Raw genomic sequence first — 23,588 nt, forward strand, 5'->3', positions numbered from 1 at the left:
ACTGCGCACCTGCATGGCAAAGGGCCATCACACATACATCTTGTTGACACTCAAATGAATGCAATAATGCACATTATAACTGGAACTCTTCGCTCAACACCTTTCCCCTGACGACTGTTCTTGCAAACATCACTCCACCACACAGCCACTGCCTGACAAAAAAACTACAAGCTGTTTGAAACCATCTGTGCGGCATCTCATTTAACATGCAATGATGACATGTTCAACCATCTTCCATTGGCCTTCCATATTGGCACTCCATATGGAGCAACCTTCCTGAGCAAGATCTCCCAGAAGACATTGTTTGGATCAAGCAATGGGAAACATACACAGTCAACAAGTTCCTCATGACAAACCCCATCTATCAAATGGCAAGCTTTGAACTGCCGTAGCGATAGTGGTCCTTGCTAAATAGGTTCAGAACAGGTCTGGGCCCCTGTGCAGCCAAGCTCCACCGCTGGGGCTTCATTCGGTACAAACCCGTTATTCACTTGTGGAAGAACACCAACAATGCTGCATGTTACCAAGGAATGTCCTGCTACAGACTAAGTGGCAGACTGCTCGCCTGAAACACAGCAAATGAGGAGGCTATTGCTTGGATTTGAGGATTTGCATTTGCTAAATAATAATAAACCTCAAACTAAGCATTGGGAAAACAAAGGCCATTTTCTGTGGTCTCAACCAAACTTTTCTCCCTAGCGACCAACTCCATTCCTGTCTTTCACAGTTGTAGAGGCTGAACCAGAAAAAGAAAGTTGCCATAGTCCCGAAGACCACAGGCTGCTCTCAACTTTTGAGAGAGCAGGCTGGTGGTGATTTAACCTGAGGGTCACCACACTCAAACGAAGGGCAAGGTTGAGAAGGCAGGGCCTTAATGAATAACACATGGTAGTAGACCTAGGAATATAAAAACTATTTGAGCACAAGTGGTTGCATGGATGAACATTGTCGCTACATATGTCAGTATATTCACATTTTCACAAAATAATGCCCACTGTTACCTTTCAGCATCATGAGATCAGCTTCACTCCCTGACATCTTCAACCCCCTTCCCAATGTCACCCTCCCCCCTCCATCTTCTTTAGGCCCAATTCCCAGCTTCACCCCTCCCGACATCTTGATCCCCCTCCCAGCTACACCCCCACCTCCTCAACCTGGGGTGCCAAAGGGAGAGACGAGCAAACCCCCCCCCCTTGCCCAACCCCCTTTCCCCGTGCCGGAGTCCCAGACTTCCTCCATGGGAGTCGCCTTTTCCGAGACCGTGACTGTTGTCAGCAGGCTCCTGAGGATCGACGCTAATGGCCCCCCCTCAGGAAGGCTGCAACGAAAAGGATAGATAGCTAATGCCCGAAAGGGCCGAAAGGCACAGCGCCAGAGCGAAAACCCCCACCCAGCACCCATGGTATGGTCGCTCCCAGGGGAAAAACAGATTTCATAGTCAACGAGTTAGACAACCGCTAGCACTTGCATTTTATCGCAGCGCCGAGGGTAGTGCTGATTCATCTGACCATCTGGGTAAATGGTTTCCCAGTCCTAATGGAACTTGATACTGGACCACAGTTTCTATGGTGAGCTGGCGCACATTCAACCACATTTGTTCCGGTATCCGACAGGTTGAGCTGCAGGATACAGACGCAAGGTTGGCAAGATACATGGGAGAACTGTTGGCAATCACTGGTACAGCAGAGCAACAGTTTGCAAATCTGCAATTAGTGGTAGTTCGAGGGACGGAGCCCAGCTTGCTGGAGCGCAATTGGTTAAAGTGCCTCTGGTTGAACTGCCAGCAGGTGTGCCAGATGTACCCTGATGGCCCAGATGCGATACTGGCCAAATTTCCAGACATCTTTAAGAAAGGCTTGGGTACTATCCAGGGAACTGCCGTCAAGATTTTTATGGATCTTGCGGCCCAGTCACGGTATTTTCGCGCCTGTCCCGTTCCTACACCTCAAAACCAAAAGTGGATGTAAAGCTGGACCGGCTCGAACAGTTGAGGATCATCTGCCCAGTACAGTTCGCAAATTGAGAGGCACCGATAGTGCCAGTGATGAAACCTGATAGTACAGTCAGGTTGTGCGGGGATCCCGTTCGGGCCGCTATCCGGTAGCCCAGATCGAAGACCTGTACGCATAGCTCAGCTGGGGTCACCCTTCCACAAAACCTGACATGAGACATGCCTACATACAGCTGGTTCTGGACCCAGATTCACAGAAGTACATGACGGTCAACATGCACCGCTGTCTGTATTAATACACCAGGTTGCCTTTCAGAGTGTCGTCCGCCTGTGCCATTTTCAAAAGGGTTATGTAAAACATACTTCGGGGGTTACCACAAGTCGTGGTTTACCTGGACAATGTTTTGATTACTGGGTTGTCGGACCGGGAACGTATGAAAACCTTGCGGACGTACTTTGACGCTTTAAGGTAGCATAGAACATAGAACAGTACAGCACAGAACAGGCCCTTCGGCCCTCGATGTTGTGCCGAACAATGATCATCCTACTTAAACCCACGTAACCCGTATACCCATAACCCAACAATTAACCTTACACTACGGGCAATTTAGCATGGCCAATCCACCTAACCCGCACATCTTTGGACTGTGGGAGGAAACCGGAGCACCCGGAGGAAACCCACGCACACACGGGAGGACGTGCAGACTCCTCACAGATAGTGACCCAGCCGGGAATCGAACCTGGGACCCTGGAGCTGTGAAGCATTGATGCTAACCACCATGCTACCGTGAGGCCCCTGCCTCAGGCTCAGCAGAGAAAATGACACATTCCATGGCAGGGAGGTACCTAGCCAAAGAGTGGATCATTATAGGTTGCACCTGGTCGATGACAAGGTGAGGGTGATCCGGCAGACCCCCGCCAAAAGACCCAACAGAACTCCATTCCTTTTGGGATTGCACAATTCATCCCAAATCTGGCAACCATGTTTTTAAAAGCATTACAACTGCTTTTAAAAAAGGGCCAGAGATGGGTTTGGCTTTCACTGAGGTGAAGTGGCAACTCTCATCCTCGCGGCTTTTGACATATTTCAACCCGTCAAGGCCACTTTTGCTGACTTGCAATGCCTCACCATGTGACATTGGAGCTGTTCTAGCCCACAGGATGGATAAGAGACAGGGTGATTTACCTCCCGAACCTTAGCAGCAGCAGAAATTAACTATGCCTAGATAGAGAAGGAGGGTTTGGCAGTCATTTTTGGAGTGAAACGTTTCCACCAGTATGTGTACGGTCACACTGTCATGGTCCTTATGGACCACAAATTCCTACTGGGTTTATTGAAGGAGGACAAGGCCATTCTTGGTATTGATATGGATCCGGCATTGGGCATTATTTTTGGTGGCATACAAATATGTCCTGGAGCACAGATCAAGAGCAAGGATCCCCCAGTGAACGCCCTCAGCCGTCTCCCATTGACAACCAGGCCACCAATGCCCATTTCCACAAATGACGTGATCGCAGCTTTACATGTTACGGACACTTTGCATGTTATGGTGATGCAGATTAAGGCTTGGACTCAGACAGACCTGGTGTTGGCCCGAGTCTGTCATAATGTGCTTCATGGGGCTCAACATCGAGTGCTCCCGGATGACCTGAAGGCATTCACCATGCAAGTAGCAGAACTCAGCAAGGAGGACGGTATTTTACTGTGGGGCTCAAGCAGGTAGTGCCAGAAAAAAGCTGTGGGGCCATTCTGAATAACCTTCACAATGGCCACCCGCTGCTCTCAAAGATGAAGATGTTGGACTGCAGTTATGGTGGCCTGGGATTGATACGGACGTCGAGGTTCTGGCAAAACAGTGCGTGTGGTGCCAGGAACACCAGAAGCTGCCGCCAGCGGCATGTCTCCACCCTGGGAGTCCATGGTCACAGCTACACGTTGACTTTCCGAGGCCTTTTCAAGGCTCGATGTTTCTGCTCATAGTGAATGCCCAGTCAAAGTGGTTAGATGTCCACCACATGATAACGACAATGTCGTGGGCCACGGTCGAAAAGCTCTGCCTGACCTACAGCGTCCACAGTACAACAATCACAGGAATTACAATCATTAGGAAAGTGATGCTGAGCAAATTGTTGGTGCTGCGGGCTGACAAGTGCCCCGGTCCTGATGGACTTTACCCTTTGGTCTTAAAAGAAGTGGCTAGTGAGATAGTTGAAGCATTGGTTTTAATTGTACAAATTTCCCTAGATTCAGGAAAGGTTCCATTGATTGGAAAATAGCGAATGTAACTCCTTTTTCGAAAAAAGAAAGAGACAGATGGCAGAAAACTACAGTCTGGTTAACTTGGCTTAGTAAAATCAGGAAAAGACTGGAAAATACCTAACATTTGGCAGTTTAACAGTCCAAAGATGTGCAGGTTAGCTGGACTGGTCATACTAAATTGTCCTTAGTCTCCAAAAAGGTTAGGTGCGGTTACTGGGTTGCAGGCATAGGATGGAGGTCTGGGCTTAAGTAGGGTGCTCTTTCTAAGGGCCGGTGCAGACTCGATGGGCTGAATGGCCTCCTTCTGCACTGTAAATTCTATGATTCTCTGAACAACTTCAATTTCCTGCCCACCACTGATCTGTCAGTCACTTATCCATCCACATGTTAGCAACTGCTAAAATTGTCAGTGGCGGAATCACATTGTGGGCCAACATTATTTTATTGCTCCCGCCCCATCTCCATTCCCACCTTCAAATAAACAGTAGAATGCTGCCCAATGTGAGAGTATTTGAATTTGTCTGACACAGAGCAGGAAACGTTTGCTATCCTTTTGAGTCCATTTTGCCTTTACCTCTCCTTTTCTCAATTCTGTGCCTCTTGCTTGAGTACAGTTCCTTTAATAGGGACAGTTATTGATGAATGGACAGCAAGCATTAATGGGTTATTCAACCACAGTGCAGAAGGAGGCCATTCGGCCCATCAAGTCTGCATCGGCCCTTGGAAAGGGCACCTACTTAAGCCCACGCCTCCACCCCATGACCCAGCAACCCCACCTAACCTTTTGGACACCGAGCAGCAATCTACCTAACCGGCACTACTTTGGACTATGGGAGGAAACCGGAGCACCCGGAGGAAACCCACGCAGACACGGGGAGAAAGTGCCAACTCCACACACACAGTCATCCGAGGCTGGAATTGAACCTGCGTCCTTGGAGCTGTGAGGCAGCAGTGCCAACCACTGTGCCACAGTGCCACTCCGACTGAGTTTAATGCTGTTCTCACCCAATGGCCACGTAACATTTTCAGTATAAAGAGTACAAAAAATTGCCCTTTCTACTCACAAAACTGGGTACACCAAGACCAATTGTATTTCACTCTCCTCGGCCTTGGCGGAGATAAGTTAGTAAACACAGACTATGATATCTAACCTAGGAACCTCCTCATTAGATAACATCATTCAGTTAATTTACCTACTGAATCATCAAAAGGTACAGCCCCATTATTTTCCATAGAAGCATGTGCTACAGGCAGTTATAAAGCAGCGCTGCTCCTGTCATTATTACGAGACAAAAAAAGTTCTATCGACTGCCAATATCTAAGCGGATGGTGCCAGTTTAATTGTCAATCTTTTCCATAAACTGTGGGCCTATTCAATTGGTGACTCATGACATAAAAGTACTAAATATACTTTCCCATTACATATCAAGAATGAACATAGAGAAGTCATGGAGTCATAGAGTTTTACAGCACAAAAGGAAACCCCTAGGCCCATCATGTTTATGTCGGCCATCAAGCATCTATCTATTCTAATCGCATTTTCCAGCACTTGGTCTGCAGACTTATATGCTATGACATATCAAGTGCTCAAAAAAATTACATTCTGCCAGCTGCTATGATGGGTTTTGAACCCATATTCCCAGAACCTTTGTACCACTGCACTGCCATCTTGCTGTAACATTGTGACAGAACAGAGAAGGAAAAAGGACCGATAGTAATTGTAAGTTTTTATATAGAGAGAAAGGCATAAATATAGGTGTTTGAGGATAAATCATTTGTCCCACAATTTCCAAACATGTTGCCAACTCACAGCCCTTTACTTACAAAGACTACTGTCAGAAACTAGCTATTTTAGTTTATATTGCACAAGAGTACAATAACGATATGCATAATTTCATTTTTAATTCTATTCTTAAATTTTTCAAACACAAAATAAAGCAAGTAAGGAACACATTTACAGAGCTCAGTGGGATTTTTTGTTCTGTTTAGAAACAGAAATCAGTGGCCTTTCAGTTTCACCCTTGTGATAGGGAAAAATTTCAGTTGTTTATCTTTATTCATACGCCACATGATCCCTTGGGCAATTATGTAAGGATAAAAATGAGTGTCCTGCCTTAGAGTACAACCCCACCCAATTTGTTCAGACAGTGAAGCATTGCTTCAAGATGTCAATTATATGTTCCACCACCAGGTCACATGCAAGCATGAGTATCATTGTGCTTTCTTTTCATCTCAGTGTGGGATTTCCAAAGTGGTGATAATAGCCGGCACAATAAGTTATATTCCAGTTTCTCAGAATAGCTATTGATCAAGTCTGTTTGGTCCTTCAAAGAGAATTACAATGGAAGTACCCCTCCCCCACTGCAGGTTCTTGAATCAGAACAATCAAGAGAGATAAAAGAAAATTACTGCGGAAGCTGGAATCTGAAACCAAAAAGAAAATGCTGGAAAATCTCAGCAGGTCTGGCAGCATCTGTCGGGAGAGAAAAGGGCTAACGTTTCGAGTCTAGATGACCCTTTGGCAAAGCTATCAAGAGCTATCTTGATATCAAAAATATCAAGAGAGAAACCGTATCAGGGTGAATTTCCAATTAATCCACCCAGCGCAAATAGACCCCAGCTGAAGCCTCATTAGGGTTATCACAGACCCGATGGCCAAGGGCTATCATGGTCCAACAAGACTACTCCCTGGAGAACCACAAGGAGTACTCACAACAGTTCTGCACTTGCAGTTGCAGGACAGCGGCGGTCGAGGCTACCAGCATTGACCGTGAACGCTTCGCCCTGGCCAGATGACACACATGTCCGAGCCAGGACCTTGCATATTGCCCCGCCCAAGGAAGAAGACTGATGCAGCTGAACTGCATCACGGTCACCAAAGTAGCCCCAATTAGAATAAAGCTTCAAGTCAGCCATTATTACCTGGACAAGGAAATCGACACGGGGCTGCTGTCTCTATTATTGGACAATAAACCTTCTGTAGGCTCTGTATGTGAATTCTGCTCCAGCTTGAGTGATACCAAGAAAGACCAAGCAACATACACAGGGGAACCGTTAGCCATCATAGATATCACAATGACCCCAGTCACCCACAGACAAGTCAATTAGACTACTATGGTAGTGGTTCAAAGACCAGGAACCATCTTCTAGACTGCAATTAGTTACAAAGGCTGGCAGCAGATCTTCCGGATGTGTACTGGCAGTCTGTACGAAATCCTCGGAAAGTATCCAGAGGTTTTCCAGGAGGACTTGGGAAAAATAAAGGGGGTCAGAGCAAAATCTTATGTTGACCCAGAGGCCCAGGCTAAATACTTCAGGGCCCAATCATAAGCCCTGCCTATATAAGTAGATGACAAATTGAGATGGCTAGAGGGTATGGGCATAAGTTCAGTTCGCGGAGTGGGCAGTGCCAGTGGCCCCGGGACACAGAGTCATCCAGACTCGAAACATTAACTCCCTTCTTCACAGTAACTTCATTGCAGTGTTAATGTAAGCCTACTTGCGACAATAATAAAGATGATTATAAGATGCTGTCAGACCTGCTGAGATTGTCCAGCATTTCCTGGTTTTGTTTCACTTATTAAGGATTTGAGAAGTTGATAGCAATTTAACAGTTGGAGAGCATGTGCATATATCTGATTCAATAGCTTTCTCAAATGTACAGAAAATATACTTAATTAAAGGTGCATCACAATACACAGCACTCTTCAGACCAACACACCTTGCAGTTCCATTCATTCTTCTCTCTCCAGACACCTCCACTCATCCCCAAATGAATAACCAACATTCACACTCACCTTCACCTTGTCATTTTGCACCCATCCTTCTTTATACTTTCCACAAATATTCTCTTCTTTCCTTTCGAATCATTCCACTTCTGACACTCATAACTCTTTCTGCCATTGGAGAAGAGTGCTGAACAGGAGGGACAGGTCGAGAACCAGGAGTGGATCTGCAATCATAGCCACATTGACCATTGTGGAAGCTTAGCTTTCAATATTCTGGATATTGATGCTATCCATGTGCATAGGCGAAAGAGAGATAGGAGTTTTCCACACATATGTCCACAGTATTTGATATCATACTGTCACTTGACACATAACAATCACCTCCTGCTGAATTGATGTTACCACTAACAGAAATGAATGCAGAGGAGGATGCAGTCGCATGACTCATCCACACCATCTATCAATGCAGATACACACACCTCAGTGGGTAATGATGTAGAGATAGCTGAGTTGTCACCTGGTGAGGTTTGCATCAGGAGGTGAGCAAGTGATGGAGACAGGGACAGCATTGGAGTGTCCCCATTGGTGGATACAGAGCACTTCAAGCGCTGCTCAGTCAGGTGTAGAAGCTAAGCCTCTGGGGTCATCTATAAAAGCATAAATTCTGGAGCAGAAGCAGGAAATGCATGTGCTTCCAATAGCATTTCCAGAGGCAGTGCAGACTGTTGGAAAGAGGTTACAAAGTATGTCTCGGCATGAGTGACAAGCTATATCTGTTACACTGGGTTCATCTCCTTGAGGAGAATGCCACCAACATGACAGAAAACTGACTGCATATAGACCCAGATCAATTGTCTGCGCACTTTTCATTTTACACAGAATGGAGGAAAGCCTTGCCTTGTTAGCGCAATGTCTCACGGAAATGTGGAAAAGTGCTCTCCAGCTCTTGGCTAACAGATATGTAGGTGGCCATGAGAAGCAAGACAAAGGAAGGACACATGGAAGTCGGAACTCTTCTCACACCTTGCTCCTCTATCCACTCCCAGACAGAGACCCACATGGTGTCTCCTGCTCCGGTTACCAAGTCTGCTCCTGCACAGGTATATTTGGGCAGTCCTTAGCAGAGATCTCATGGACTCTGTCATGGGAATGTCATTTTAAGAAATGTTTGTCTGCTCAAGTGGCTGCAGTGATGTCAGAGTGTGGGTGGCTCTGCTTTTTAGTTTCACTTTGAGGAAAAGCTTAGGTGTGTCTGTGTTTTTTAGTTTCATTTTAGCTTTGGAGAAACTGCAATCAGAGCAGGATGTCTGTAAATCTCTGGAAGCTTATGAATGTCCATTTGGTGATGTCAACGTGGTAACTGTTTTCAGTAGAGAATTCAAACATGATGTGCTGTAAAAAGGATTTTTGTCTTCTGGATGTTAAAAGGAAAGTTTAAGGATTACTTAGAATGTTGTATTCTTTGGGGGGTGTATTTGAATTGATGGTGCTAAAATGTTCACTGTATGTTTTAAAAAGGTGAACTGAGTTCATAGAATAAACATTGTTTTGCTTTAAAAATTACTTTTAAATTTCTGCTGCACCACACCTGTACAGTGGGCCGTGTGCTCCCTATACCACAATCTAGTAAAAGTCGTGAGTCAGGTGAACTCCATGATACACTTTGGGGTTCTCTGAACCCTGGCCAATAACAACTTTAAAACCCAAACATGCACCACGCAGGTATCTCAGTTGCCAGAGGAGGGAATCGAGCAACTTGCTCCTTTGAAGCCACAGGGTTTACACCACTTACGAGTAGAAAGAGTAGATGAGAAGGACGTATTAGTTGCACACGTTATTCACTTGGGTTTATATAATTATGTTAATCTTATTCTGTTTATATTTACATAAATGAATAAAACACTATCTAAACTCTTCTTTAATTTATCGTGTGTTGTTGCATCACAAATATCAAATAAATAGCAGCCTTCAGGAGAATGGTGTGACCAGGTTGGAAGATGAGGAAAGCGTCTAACAGGATAGCTTGGCTTTTGACTGTAGGAATGATTTGTGTTTGGTGGCAGGAGTGGCAGAGGGTTAATGATTGCACCGCCATATGGTCTGACAGATGAGCAGAAACATGTCTCATTCACAGGCTTCTCTGGCAGTCAGATGAAAATGTGCAGATAACCCGCTCACATCTGGCTGCTCCTCTTCCTCACCCTCCTGGCTACATTTTCCTGCTGCTGCAGTTCCATTCCTATCACCAGAACCATAATGCACATCACACAGGACACCGTCACCATCTAGAAACCCTGGTACAAACTGGAGGGTACCCCCAGATTTGTGTAGCACCTGAATCACATTTCCAGCAACCCAATGGCCTGTTCAACAATCATGTCTGAGGCCATATTGCTGTTGTTATACCTCTCCTTCGTATCAGTGGTGGGGCTCTTCACTAGGGTCATAAGTTAGATCCTAGGACGTGGCTCTGGTTTCCAAGGAGCTGCCTGTTCATTTTGTGTGAGGGTGAAAGCCTATGGGAGATGTAAAAGCCTGAGTCTCCTGAAGCACTGTTACTCTTATGTCAAGAAAGCTGACACTCTGCCTATAGACCCTTCAACCTGGAGCGCAGTGTCCGTATCCCCTGGGCTGTGGAGCAGAATGTGGCTGCGGAGAAGGTAGCTTCAGTACTATTGTCGGGATATTGTCAGGTCCCATAGCTTTTGCAGTATCCAGTGCTTTCAGCTGTTTCTTGATATCACCCGGAGTGAATCGTATTGGCTAAAGACTGACATCTGTGATGCTGGGGACCTCCAGAGGAGACCAAGATAGATCATGCACTCAGCACATCTGGTTGAAGATTGCTGTGAGTGCTTCAGTCTTGTCTTTTGCACAGATGTGCTGGGCTCCTCCATCATTGAGGATGGAGATATTTGTGGAACCTCTTCCTCCAGTGAGTTGTTTAATTGTCCACCATCATTCATGGCTGGATGTGGCAGGACTACAGAGCATAGATCTGATGTATTTGTTTTGGAATCGCTTAGCTCTGCCTATTATATACCGCTTATGCTGTTTGGCACACAAGTAGTCCAGTGTTGTAGCTTCACCAGGTTGATATCTCATTTTTCGGTAGGCCTGATGTTGCTCTCCTGCACTCTTCATTGAAAAAGGGTTGTTCCCCTGGCTTGGTAGTAATGGTAGAGCAGGGATATGCTGGACCATGAGGTTAGGTTATGACTGAATACAATTCAGCTGCTGCTCATGGCCACAGCACCTTATGGATTCCCAATCTTGAGTTGCTAGATCTGTTCTGAATCTATCCCAGTTAGCATGATGGTAGTGCCACACATGATGGAAGGTATCCTCAATGTAAAGACGAGACTTTGTCTCCACAACGACTGTGCGGTGGTCACTTCTACCAATACTGTCATGGACAGATACATCTGCAGCAGGCATATTGATGAGGATGAGGGCAAGTCTGTTTTTCCCTCTTGTTGGTTCACTCACCACCTGCTGCAGTCCCAGCCGAGCAGTTATGTCCTTTAGGACCCGTTGAGCTCGATCTGTGGTGGTACTACTGGTGATGGACTACATTGAAGTACTTCCACCCAGAGCATATTCTGCACCCTTGCCACCCTCGGTGCTTCCTCCAAGTGGTGTTCAACATGGAGGAATACTGATTCATCAGCTGATGGTGGCTGGTACGTGGTAATCAGCAGGAGATTTCCTTGCCCATGTTTAACCTGAAGCCATTAGACTTAATGGGGTCCAGAGTCGATGTTGAGGACTCCCAGGGCAACTCCCTCCCGACTGCTGCCACCTTTGCTGGTGAATGGTGATAGTGGTGTCTGAGACCTTGTCTGTAAGGTATGATTCTGTGAGTATGACTATGTCAGGCTGTTGCTTGATTAGTCTGTGAGATAGCTCTCCTAACATTGGCACAAGCCCCCAGATGTTAATAAGGAGGACTTTGCAGGGTCGGCACGGCTGGGTTTGCCGTTGTTGTTTCCGGTGCCTGGTTCGATGCAGTGAAGGCTGACAGCAGGGCAGATCAAAGTAAGGCCAAGGTGGATAAAATGTCTTCCAAAGAATTAGTGGTCCATCCAGTATTCATTTGTTTTTTGTGTTTTTGCAGCGGTTGAATACAACTGAGTGGTTTGCTCGGCCATTTCAGAGGACAACCACATTTTCAAGAGTCAACCACATTTCTGTCGTCTGGAGTCACATGTAGACCAGATCAGGTAAGGATGGCAGATTTTCTTCCCTAAAGGATATTAGTGAACCAGATGGATTCTTACAACAACCGTTTCATGGTCATCATTGGACTTTTAATTCCAGATATTTAATTGAGTTTAAATTCTATCAACTGCTGTGGTGGGATTTGAACCCAGGTCCCCAGATCATTATCCTGCGTCTCTGGATTAACTAGTCTAGCGACAATACCACTAAGCCATTGCCTCGCTGGTTGGTGTTGTTCCTCCTCCTAGTGCTGCTGCTGTTGATATGACTGTTCCTTCTGTTCCTTATCAGAGGTTCATGCCACATTTTCAGAAGCTGTTCCTGTGCTTCAGTGAAGGCTGACAGCAGGGCAAATCAAAGTAAAGGCCAAGGTGGATAAAATGACTTCCAAAGAATTAGAAATCACCTATGAAGCAGTAAAACCTGGCTCTCGGAACAAGCAAGAGCCAAACCTTGCCCATAGTTCAACTTCACTCTTTAAATGCTTTCCAGACTGTAAGTTTAATTGACCAATGACTTTCAACTTTGTTCTCGCCTGGTTTACCCAGGGAAGCTCCACGAGGCTTGTGAAGTCTGCCTGTTCAGTCCAGAATCTTGGGTTAACGATACAATTTTGTTTGAATATTTGAATCATTTTTTTCAAAAAAGTATTTTTATTCCACAAATTTTCAACAGTTTTACAATTTGCAAGCACCCCACAACTCTCCCAATCCCCTCCATCCCCACTCCCTCAAAAATCAACAGTAACAAACTCCCAAAAATTCATGATAAACAAACCTCAACAATTGTAGAACCCATTATTTGCTGCACCCCCCCCCCCCCCCCCGAGCAAATTTCACCTTTTCCAGGGTCAAAAACTTCATCAGGTTCTCCCCGTCACGACGAGGCGCAGGGTGGAGAAACTGACCTCCACCTCAACAAGAAGAAGCAGTGCTCCGAAAGCTGGTGTTTCGAAACAAACCTGTTGGACTTTAACCTGGTGTTGTAAGACTTCTTATTGTGTTCAACAAGACCCGCTTGTGATCAATCAATGAGGCGAATGCTAAAACGTCTGACCCCATACCCACCTGCATCTCTGGCCAGTCCAAAACCCCGAATATGGCTTCTGGGGGACCAGGCTCCACGTCACATGTAAAACCCCTGAGCTGGTGCTGAACACAGTCCTCCAAAATCTTTCCAGCTTCGGGCAGGACCAAAACAGATGTACATGGTTAGCAGGGCTCTCCACACATCGCTCACAGGCATCTTCCACCCCTTTGAACAGCCGGCTTATCCTAAACTTTGAAAGGTGCACCCCCTTCAGATATATCAGCTCCAGCCTCACGCACAAAGTCGAGGCATTTACCCACCGCACCACAGTTCCTCCTTTAGCGCCACCCCCAACTCTTTCTCCCACTTCGCCCCAGCCCCTCCATGGACACCCCATCCTCCTCCTAGGAAAACCTACCTTGTAAAGTCCCACACTTGCATATACCTGAAACTATCACCCAACGCTAGCCCAAACACCTCACCCAGCTCCTCCAAACTCGCAAATCGCCCTCCCAGAAACAGATCCTTCATTTCCTTAATCCCCTGCGCTTCCCTTCCGCAGATACTTGCATCCATCCTCCCCAGTCCGAACCCATGAATCCCCCTAATCGACATCCCACCGACCCAACTCCTAACATAAAATACTGCCTAAATTGCCTCCAAATCTTCAAGTGGCCACCACCACCACACTCACTGTATACTTATCTGGAGCCATCAAGAGCAGCGCCGTTGCCAGTGCCCACAACCCCGACCCCCTGCAAGAGCCCACCTCCATCCACAACCACAAAGCCTCCTCTCCCTGTTCCGCCACGAATCTTCTCTGCATTTGCCGCCCAATAATACATCAAATTTGGGAGGCCCAGTCCCTCCCACCAGCCGTCCTCTCTGCAGTACCACCTTCCTAATCCTAGCCACCTTCCCCACCCAAACAAACAATGAAATAAGCCTGTCCACCCACCTAAAAAAGATCTTGGGCAAAAAGACCAGCAAGCACGGAAACAGAAATAAAAATGTGGCAAAATATTCATCTTTGCAGCCTCTGGGCAGCACGGTGGCGCAGTGGTAGTACTGCAGTCTCACGGCGCCGAGGTCCCAGGTTCGATCCCGGCTCTGGGTCACTGTCCGTGTAGAGTTTGCACATTTTCCCCGTGTTTGCATGGGTTTCACCCCCACAACCCAAAAGATATGCAGGGTAGGTGGATTGAACATGCTAAATTGCCCCTTAATTGGAAAAAAAAATAATTGGGTATTCTAAATTTATTTATTTTTAAAAATCTTTGCTGCCTCTACCCGGCCTGCCAACGACAGAGGGAGATTGACCCACATCAGCAAATCAGTCTTCACCATCCCTATCAGGCTAGTGAAATTAAACTGTCCACCCTCGGCTCCAACACTGTGTTCCAATTTCCCCTACTGTCAACTCATGGGTGTCCAGATCCGGGGATGGCACCCAACGCTCTCTTCAGAAACCCCGCATCGTCCCATATTGGGCCAATATACGCTTACCAGCACCACCAACCTCCCCTCCAATGCACCCGTCACTATCACGTACCTGCCCTCTCTGATCCGCCACCACCTTCTCCATCTGAAACATCACCCTTTTGCCCACCAAGATCGTCACCGCCTGAGCTGCACTATCAAACTCCAAATGGAATACCTGACTCACCCACCCCTTCCTAAGCCTCACCTCACCCTTCACCCTCAAATGGATTTCCTGTATCATCACCACACCAGCTTTTAAACACTTCAAGTGCGCAAACCTCTCGCTCTGTTCACCGGTCCCACTAACCCCATCATATTCCACGTCACCATTCTGCTCCGCCCCTCCTATCTGCCATTACTATTACCCTGGTCCCTGCTCATCCGGCCAGGCCCGCCCCATCCTTTTGTTACCGTCGATCCGCTCCTCCTCTCAGAATCTCCCCAGCCACGTCCTCATGCAAACATTTTACTCAATATCGATCCCCTCCCCCCACCATTCATACCTTCCAGGTCCATTGAAACCTGCTTGACAAGGCTCCAATGACCGCGACCCCTCATTCCACCACATTCCCGTTCACTAGCCAACCTTCGTTGGCTAGTGCAGTGACACCCGTCTGAGTCCTGCTCCTCCTCTCCACTTCCCGAGTAACAAGGCCTCACTTGCCCAAAACCTCTGCTACCCTCCGCAGCTCCTCACCCATCGAAATGAATTGGTCACTATGTTGCTACAGTGTCTCCTCCACCCCCTTCAACTTCTCTCCTTGCTCCCGCACCTCGATCAACGTCTTCATCATTGCCGCCTTTACCGGGGCAATTACCTCCTCCTCCCACTCTTTCAGCAACACCATCACCTCCCTCCAAAGCACTTCAAAATGCTTGGCAAACAGCCTCTCCAAATCCACCGACATCACCTCAGTCAGGCATTCACCATGAGGGGAGTGACTTCACCTGGCGACCCAGCTCCCGCCAGCTTACTTCCCGCAGGACTCACAGCTGCACTCGCCAACGGACTTTCGCTTTCCCCCTTCTTTCCAGCACCTTTCTTTTGGGACTTAGACATTCCTCGACTTCCCACACCAGCTCATTTTTGTAAGCATTATGAGCTTAATATATATATGTGATAGCTTTATTAGTTCAAACCTCAGTTTTCATAACATAAATAAGATGAACAGGAATTTAAATAAAAGGATTATTCCTGCTGATTTCTGTTTGTTTTGCACTGGTTTTTACATTCCAATGTATAGTCATGAGATTCTCAGAAAATGTCAGGGCAAGTTTCTATTAGCATGTCGGTACAGAAACCAATGTACAGTCCAACATAATTTAGGTTGAAGAACTTTCATCAACTATGTTCACAAATAAAGGATGCTCATTAGTAAAGATTAAAAAGAATAAGGTTTCGGGTGTGACTCTTTAAAGGTACCTAGTCAATGATAATGGAAATGTTAATAATGTTCAGACAGGCCTGATAATCTGGCTAACATCTAGTGGATTCTCCAGCACTAAGGATTCATGTAATAACTCTTAAAAACCTTGATGGTTTACCTGGTTTTGGAGGACATTTTGTGCATTTATGGTATCCCCACGATATTCCGACACTCCCACAACAATCATCCTGTTTTGTGAGACCTGGAAGTGGTTTTCCACACTAAAATAAAAAGACAAGAAATTATTTAAATATTTTTAGCCACATGTCCCTTCTACCTTTAACATTTTTTCTTTGTCTAATATCCAATAGCTCAATTTTGGTCACATTCAATGGCCACTCATCAGATTGGCAAACTTGTGCTCAACAGGGCTATGCAAATGTAGAAAATGCCATTTTGGGGCTGCCACAGACACCTTCTTCTGTTCAGTGGTGTCAGTCAAACTCACAAGTGCATTGCATGACCCATACCCTCCTCAATACGTGCTCACGTTGTGGTTAATTACCTCAGAAATTTAAACAAGCTATTCTGATTTGATATGAACAAGATACGTGAACTCATTTTTTTTTCAAAAGTAAACCTAAAAAGCACCTGGTAAGTAAGACGAGGTCAGATACAAATTGATTAAACTGTTCAATTCACCACAAATTAACATACTGAACAATCATTATTGTCAGATTTGCTTAATGTTTACGCTCAGTGACCACTGTGGTGGCTGGATACGGCATTGTTCGCAGACAAGGGAGTGTGCGAGAGGATAGCATCCGTTATTGGGACCTATGTGGAGTTAATAAGAATGAGGAGGTCTCACCTTCCATGTTCTGGGAGACATTAAAGGCATTATTAGAAGGGGGTGGGGGGAGTTAAGTTTGATTAAATCTCACAGAGACAGGTCGGGAAGGGTGAGGAGGCAGAAATTGGTGGTCTGTTCTTGCGGTGGACCGTCAATACTCTGCTACCCCAACATAGAGCTGTTGGCGAAGAGGAAGAAGCTCCAGAAGGAGGTTGAGTTGGTCTCAATGGGGAAAGCAGTTAGCCAGCTTTGTCGTGTGAGAGGGACGATTTAAGAGTATGGGGAGAAGGTCAGTCAGTTATTGGCTCATCAGCTGAGGTGGCAGGCGACTTCTTAGGAGTTAATTTACGGTAAGGACCTGGGGGAAGGATTGGTTTCTGATCCAGAAAAGAATAACGGGGTATTTGAGACATTTTACCAGGAGCTATACAGGTCAGTTGAGGTGGCAGGTGACTTCTTGGGAGTTAATTTAGGGTAAGGACCTGGGGGAAGGATTGGTTTTTGATCCAGAAAAGGTTAACGGGGTATTTGAGACATTTTACCGGGAGCTATACAGGTCAGGAGGAAGACTCAATGTTGGTACAGTTCTTGGATAGATTCGTTTTCCGGATGGTGGAAAGGGAAAGAGGGCAGGAGTTGGAGGCACCCCTTGGGCTAGAGGAAGTTATGAAATGTATCTGTTCTATGCAGGCCGGAAAGGCACCGGTCCCAGAAGGTTTCCCAGTGGGATTTTATAAAACATTTGCACAGAAATGGGACTTTATCTGTTGGACATGTTTAACAATTCTTTGCCCGGGGGTGTTGCCGGCCACATTGGAACAGGTATACATTTCCTTAATCCTGAAGAAGGATAAAGATCCCATGGAGTGTGGGTCATATCAGCCCATCTCTCTGTTGAATGCTGATGCAAAGCTGTTGGCAGCTCGTTTGGTGGGGTGCCTGCCGGGGGGTAATTTCCAAAGATCAGACTGGGTTTGTTAAGGACTGACAATTATCGGCCAACAAAGGAGACCCCTGAATGTGGTGCTGTCGCTCTCATTAGGGGCCAAGCCAGAGGCTATCGTCTCTATGGACGCGGAGAAAACTTTTGAACGGGTGGAGTGGGGGTGCCTTCTTGAGGTACTGGGGCGGTTTGACTTTGGGCCAGTTGATTTCATGGATTGGGGCTTTTGTACAGGGTCGCCACAGCGAGCGTTTGTACCAATTCATTAAGTTCAGTTGTACAGGGGTACCATAAAATTTACAGTGCAGCAGGAAGCCATTCGGCCCATTGAATCTGCACCGGTCCTTGGAAAGAGCACCCTACTTAAGCCTACGTCTCCATCCTATCCCCGTAACCCAGTAATCCCACGAACATTTTGGACACGATTTGGGCAATTTAAAATGGCCAATCCGCCTAACCTACACATCTTTGGACTGTGGAAAGAAACCAGGGGCTGGATTCTCCGGTCGCTGACGCCACAATCACGTTCAGCGATTGGCCGTAGAATCAAAGTTCACAACAGAACCGGGGACGGCGCCGCTTTTGCGATGCACTGCCCCACTCCAAAGCGGCGAACTTGGAGAGTATGTTGTGCCACATATCGACAGCCTCAGGATGTTGCCTAAGGCCCGCCCCCCGATGCTCCATCCCTGACTGGCCGAGTTCCCGATGGAGTGGGTCACTTATGGTCTCGCCCATTTGGAACTCGGCGTGGCGGCTGTGGATTCAGTTGAGCGCCATCACAGTCAGGGGAGGGCCGATCCGCGGGCAGGGTGAGACATTATTCGGGGCTGGGAGCACTGTGGGGTGTGGTCTGGGGTGCGCAAGCTGGCCAAGGGAAGGTACCAAAGGTCAAGAGGACCCCATTACAGAAGCAGAGGCAGAACCTGCTCCATTATTATTGGGTGGACAACAGGGAGATGGTAATGCGATGATGGAAAGTAGAGGGGGCAGAATGGGTTAGGATGGAGGGAGAATCCGGTCAGGGGTCCAGCCTGCGGGCTATGGTGAAGGCAGCATGACCACTGGTGCTAAGGAAATACACAGAGATCTCAGTGGTGCATCCACAGTGAAGGTCTAGATCCAGTTGAGGAGGCACTTTAGGATAGAGGGGATGTTGATGCTAATGCTGCTGTGCAAAAACCACAGATTCGAGCCGGGAGGGGGACAGACGGTATGTAGAGGAGGTAGAAAGAGGTGGGGTTGGTTAAGATGAGGAATCTTTACCTGGAAGAAAGGTTTGACAATATAGAGGAACTGAAGAAGAGGGTAGAGCTCCTGAGAAGATGAGTTTAGATACTTGCAGGTAAGGGACTTCATGCGAAAGGTTTGGAAAGAGTTCCCCAAGCTACCGAATTTTGCGCTGCTGGAGCGACTGCTGCTTCTGGACATGGAAGGGGACGGCAGGATCGGAGACATATTTGTGTGGCTGGGAGAGTAGGAAGACGAGCAGGTGGTGAAGATTATGGTGAAGTGGAAGGAGTAGTGGGAGGGGAGATGAACTGGGGAGTGTGGAATGAGGCGCTACGGAGGGTAAACGTGACTTCCTCGTGCGCGAGGATACAATTTAAGGTGGTGCATAGGGTGCATATGACTCCGGCAAGAATGAGTGAGTTCTTCCAGGGTGTGGCAGATATGTGCAAGAAGTGTGGGTGGGGACCAGCAAACCACGTGCATATGCTCAGGGGCTGCGAGAAGCTAGAAACATTCTGGGCAAGAGTGGCTGCGGCACTAATGAGGATTGTGGGGGAGGAGGTTGTGTCGGACCCTTTGATGGCGATATTTGGGATATCAGAGAAGCCGGAGCTGATGGAGGGGAGGAAGGCTGATGTTGCGGCCTTTGCCTCTCTGGTTGCCCGGGGGTGACGGCCTGGCTGGGAGACTTATATGACTTTCTCCACCTGGAAAAAAATCATATATGAATTGAGGGGTTCAGCGGAGGGCTTTGAGGCAAGGTGGGGGATGTTCGTGGCCATGTTAAAGGAGTTGTTTGTCACGGGGGGGGGGGGGTGAGAGGGGTAGGTGAAAATGGGAAAAAATTTGGACAAATTGTATAACTGTGTTGGGCAATATGTTCCTCAGACTGTTTATGGTTTGTAACCATTTGTTTTGAATAAAATACATTTGAACAAAAAGGACCCCATTCCACCTCCGTGTGGAAAGGCAGAAGGAATGTGGCCAGTCTGCAACTTTAACAGCTCGGCTAAAGAGTGGGATGTAGGGGGGGTTAATTCTGTTTGGGGGGGGGGGGGTTCCCTCGTGCCCGTTGGAGACACTCCTCACTTTATGTCTCTCCCTCGTCCTCTAACACCCAAATTACCACCCCCCCAACCTCCTCAATCCCTCTCTGACCAATAACCTCAATCTTATCTTGCTAACCGGTATCCATCTTCCCTTATTCTCAGGACTGTTGGTAGTTCCAGCAGCAATCACTGCTGAATTCTAGCACTGTTGGGATTATTGGCCAGTGGTTCTCGAGGGCGGGACAGCGTGGGCGGATTCTCCATTGCCCGACGCCGATATCGTATTCAGCAATCGGGCGGAGAATCCCTTCAAGCCCAAATCGGCGGCGCTGCAGGTTTGACGTCGGTCAGCCATACTCCACCCCCTCCAAAATGGCGTCATCGTGTCGATCGCCACATGCCATTGGAATGGCGTTGGCACGTCATTGGAAGGCCCAGCCCGATGCTCCGCCCCTGATGGTCTGGATTCCCCAGCACGCGGTTGACGTGTGGTCTGAGTGGTCGGGAACCCGGCTGGACTCTGTCCAGCGCCGCCAATGTCGGTCGGGAGCCATGATGCTGGCCAGGAGGGCTTCCGTGATGGCTGGGGGGACTGGTGGTGGGTGGCCAGGGGTTGTGCTGTGGGGCCGTATTTGGCAGGTCACAATACCAACTCCCAATACTTCCAGCTGCACAGGGGCACCAGACAAGGATGCCCACTGTCCCCGCTGCTGTTCGCACTAGCAATTGAACCGCTAGCAATCGCGCTCAGGGCAGCAAAAAATTGGAGGGGGATCCGAAGGGGAGGTAGAGAGCACAGAGTCTCACTCTATGCGGATGATCTGCTCCTCTATATCTCGGACCCACAAAGCAGCATGGACGGAATCATCGCGCTCCTGAAAGAGTTTGGAGCCTTTTCGGGCTACAAACTCAACATGAGCAAAAGTGAGATCTTCCCAGTACACCCGCAAGGGGGGGGGGGGGGGGGGCAGCACTAAAGGGGCTGCCGTTCAATCAAGCCCGACATAAATTCCGCTACCTGGGGATCCAAATAGCCCATGACTGGAAAGGGATCCACAAATGGAACCTCACCAGCCTGACGGAGGAAGTTAAAAAGGACCTGCAAAGATGGAACACACTCCCGCTCTCCCTCGCGGGGAGAGTTCAGACGATCAAAATGAACGTACTGCCCAGGTTCCTCTTCCTGTTTAGATCCATTCCGATCTACATCCCCAAGGCCTTTTTCAAAGCGCTGGACAAACTCATCATGGCGTTCGTATGGGGGGGTAAAAATGCTAGGATCCCAAAGAAGGTCTTACAAAAAACAAAAACCAGGGGAGGGCTAGCCCTCCCGAATCTACAACTCTACCACTGGGCAGCAACAGCCGAGCGAGTAAGGGGATGGATCCAGGAGCCAGAGGCTGAGTGGGTGCGTGCGGAGGAGGCCTCCTGCATGGGAACCTCCCTCCGGGCCCTCGCCACGGCAGCACTCCCATCCCCACCCAAAAAACACTCCAGCAGCCCAGTGGTGACAGCCACCCTCCAATCCTGGAACCAACTGCGGCAGCAACTTGGCCTGACCAAAATGTCGAACAGGGCTCCCATCTGCAACAACCATAGGTTCACACCAGCACTGACTGACGCCACCTTCAAAAGGTGGAGGCAGGACGGGGGGACACTGACAGTCAGGGACCTATACACGGACGACAGGATCGCAACACTGGACGAACTGACAGAGAAGTTTCAGCTAGCTGGGGGGAACGAGCTACGGTACCTGCAGCTCAAAAACTTCCTACGAAAGGAGACAAGGACGTACCCACAACCGCCACGACAGACACTACTGGAAGACCTACTGGACGCAAGTATCCTAGAGAAAGGGAACTGTAGTGACATGTATGACCGACTGGTAGATAGGGACGACACCGTACTGGACGCAACAAGGAGGAAATGGGAGGACGACCTGGGGATGGAGATCGGGTGGGGACTCTGGAGCGAAGCACTGCATAGGGTCAACTCCACCTCCACGTGCGCAAGGCTCAGCCTGACGCAACTAAAAGTGGTACATAGAGCCCACTTAACAAGAACCCGTATGAGTAGGTTCTTCCCGGAGGTGGAAGACAGATGTGAACGGTGCCAAAGAGGCCCGGCCAACCACGCCCACATGTTCTGGTCTTGCCCCAGACTCGTGGAGTACTGGACAGCCTTCTTCGAGGTTATGTCCAAAGTGGTGGGAGTGAGGGTGGAGCCATGCCCGATAGTGGCGGTCTTCGGGGTTTCAGAACAGCCAGATCTATTCCTGGGGAGGAGGGCGGATGCCCTTGCCTTTGCCTCCCTGATCGCCCGCCGTAGAATCCTGTTTGGCTGGCGGTCAGCAGCACCGCCCAGAGCTGCGGACTGGCTGTCCGACCTCTCGGAATCTCTCCAAATGGAGAAAATCAAATTTGCCATCCGAGGGTCGGACGACGGCTTCCACAGAACGTGGGAGCCATTCATGCAACTGTTCCGGGACCTATTTGTGGCCAATGTACAAGAGGAAGAATAGTCGGGGGAAGGTAGCGGGAGGGGGGGGGGGGCTACAGGTTCGGTACGGGGGTTCGATGGCTAGCTAAGGCCCAAAACCAAACTAAATAAACATGTTGAGGGGGGGGGGGGGGGGGGGGGGGGGCGGGCGCAGTTACTACTACGAAGATGCTTACCTGTAAATATGTATGTTAATTTTTGCGCGTTTGTTTGTTGTTTTTTTTTTGTTCTTTTTCTCTCCTAACAATTTGTAATTTGTTCAATATAAAATATGAAAACTGAATAAAAACATTTATAAAAAAAAAAAGTATTTGGCAGGTCGGGTCCGCGCGCAACCGGCGCCATGTTGTATGGTGTGACCACTGCAGGTTGTCGCCGTGCACATGCGCAGCCACGGACCTGACCATTCTCACGCCATTTTTAGCGCAAGAGCTGTGAGTTTTATCTGGCGCTGCTGCTAGGCCCTCACCGGTCCTGGAATTAGTGAGGGTTCGGTGCCGATTTTGGCATCGTAAAATGCCACAGTTCCAATGCCGGCGTCGGCACTTAGCCGCAGAAAAGGAGAATCCAGCCCTATATGTCTGAGGTGTGGTAGTCCCACTCTCACCTTGATAAGGCCAGGTCCTGTGAATTATCGCTTCAAGGCAGGCCGCTTCAAAGTCAACATGCTGAAGATCAACATTTCTACTGGGAAGGAGGGGTTGTAGGCAAAGAATACTACTCCTCATCAACTCCTCCTACCTGCATAAAATCCACCCCCTTAAGTCCACCTCTTTCTCGAAGCTTTTGGCCATCGATCCTAATTTGGCTCAGTGTCTTTATTTTGTTTCTTAACTGTTCTCTGGAAGGGCTGCACTGTCAATGGTAGCACCTTTTGGATGCGATACTAAACCTCTCAGGCGGATGTAATAGATCCAATGGTACTACTTCGACAAGAGCAGTGGAATTTTGTCTATTATCCTGGCCAACATCC

General features: G+C 48.0%; 1 protein-coding gene across 1 annotated transcript in view; it reads right to left on the reverse strand.

Moving 5' to 3' along the window:
* Positions 1-23,588, reverse strand: part of LOC119951242 (latent-transforming growth factor beta-binding protein 2-like) — a 677,784-nt gene that overhangs the window by 391,228 nt on the left and 262,968 nt on the right. Inside the window, exon 8 of the mRNA XM_038774298.1 lies at positions 16,217-16,319. Coding sequence (XP_038630226.1) covers positions 16,217-16,319 — 103 coding nt within the window. The remainder of the gene's footprint in view (positions 1-16,216; positions 16,320-23,588) is intronic.

This window comes from Scyliorhinus canicula, chromosome 2, assembly GCF_902713615.1.
Source record: "Scyliorhinus canicula chromosome 2, sScyCan1.1, whole genome shotgun sequence".
Classification (NCBI taxonomy): Eukaryota; Metazoa; Chordata; class Chondrichthyes; order Carcharhiniformes; family Scyliorhinidae; genus Scyliorhinus; species Scyliorhinus canicula.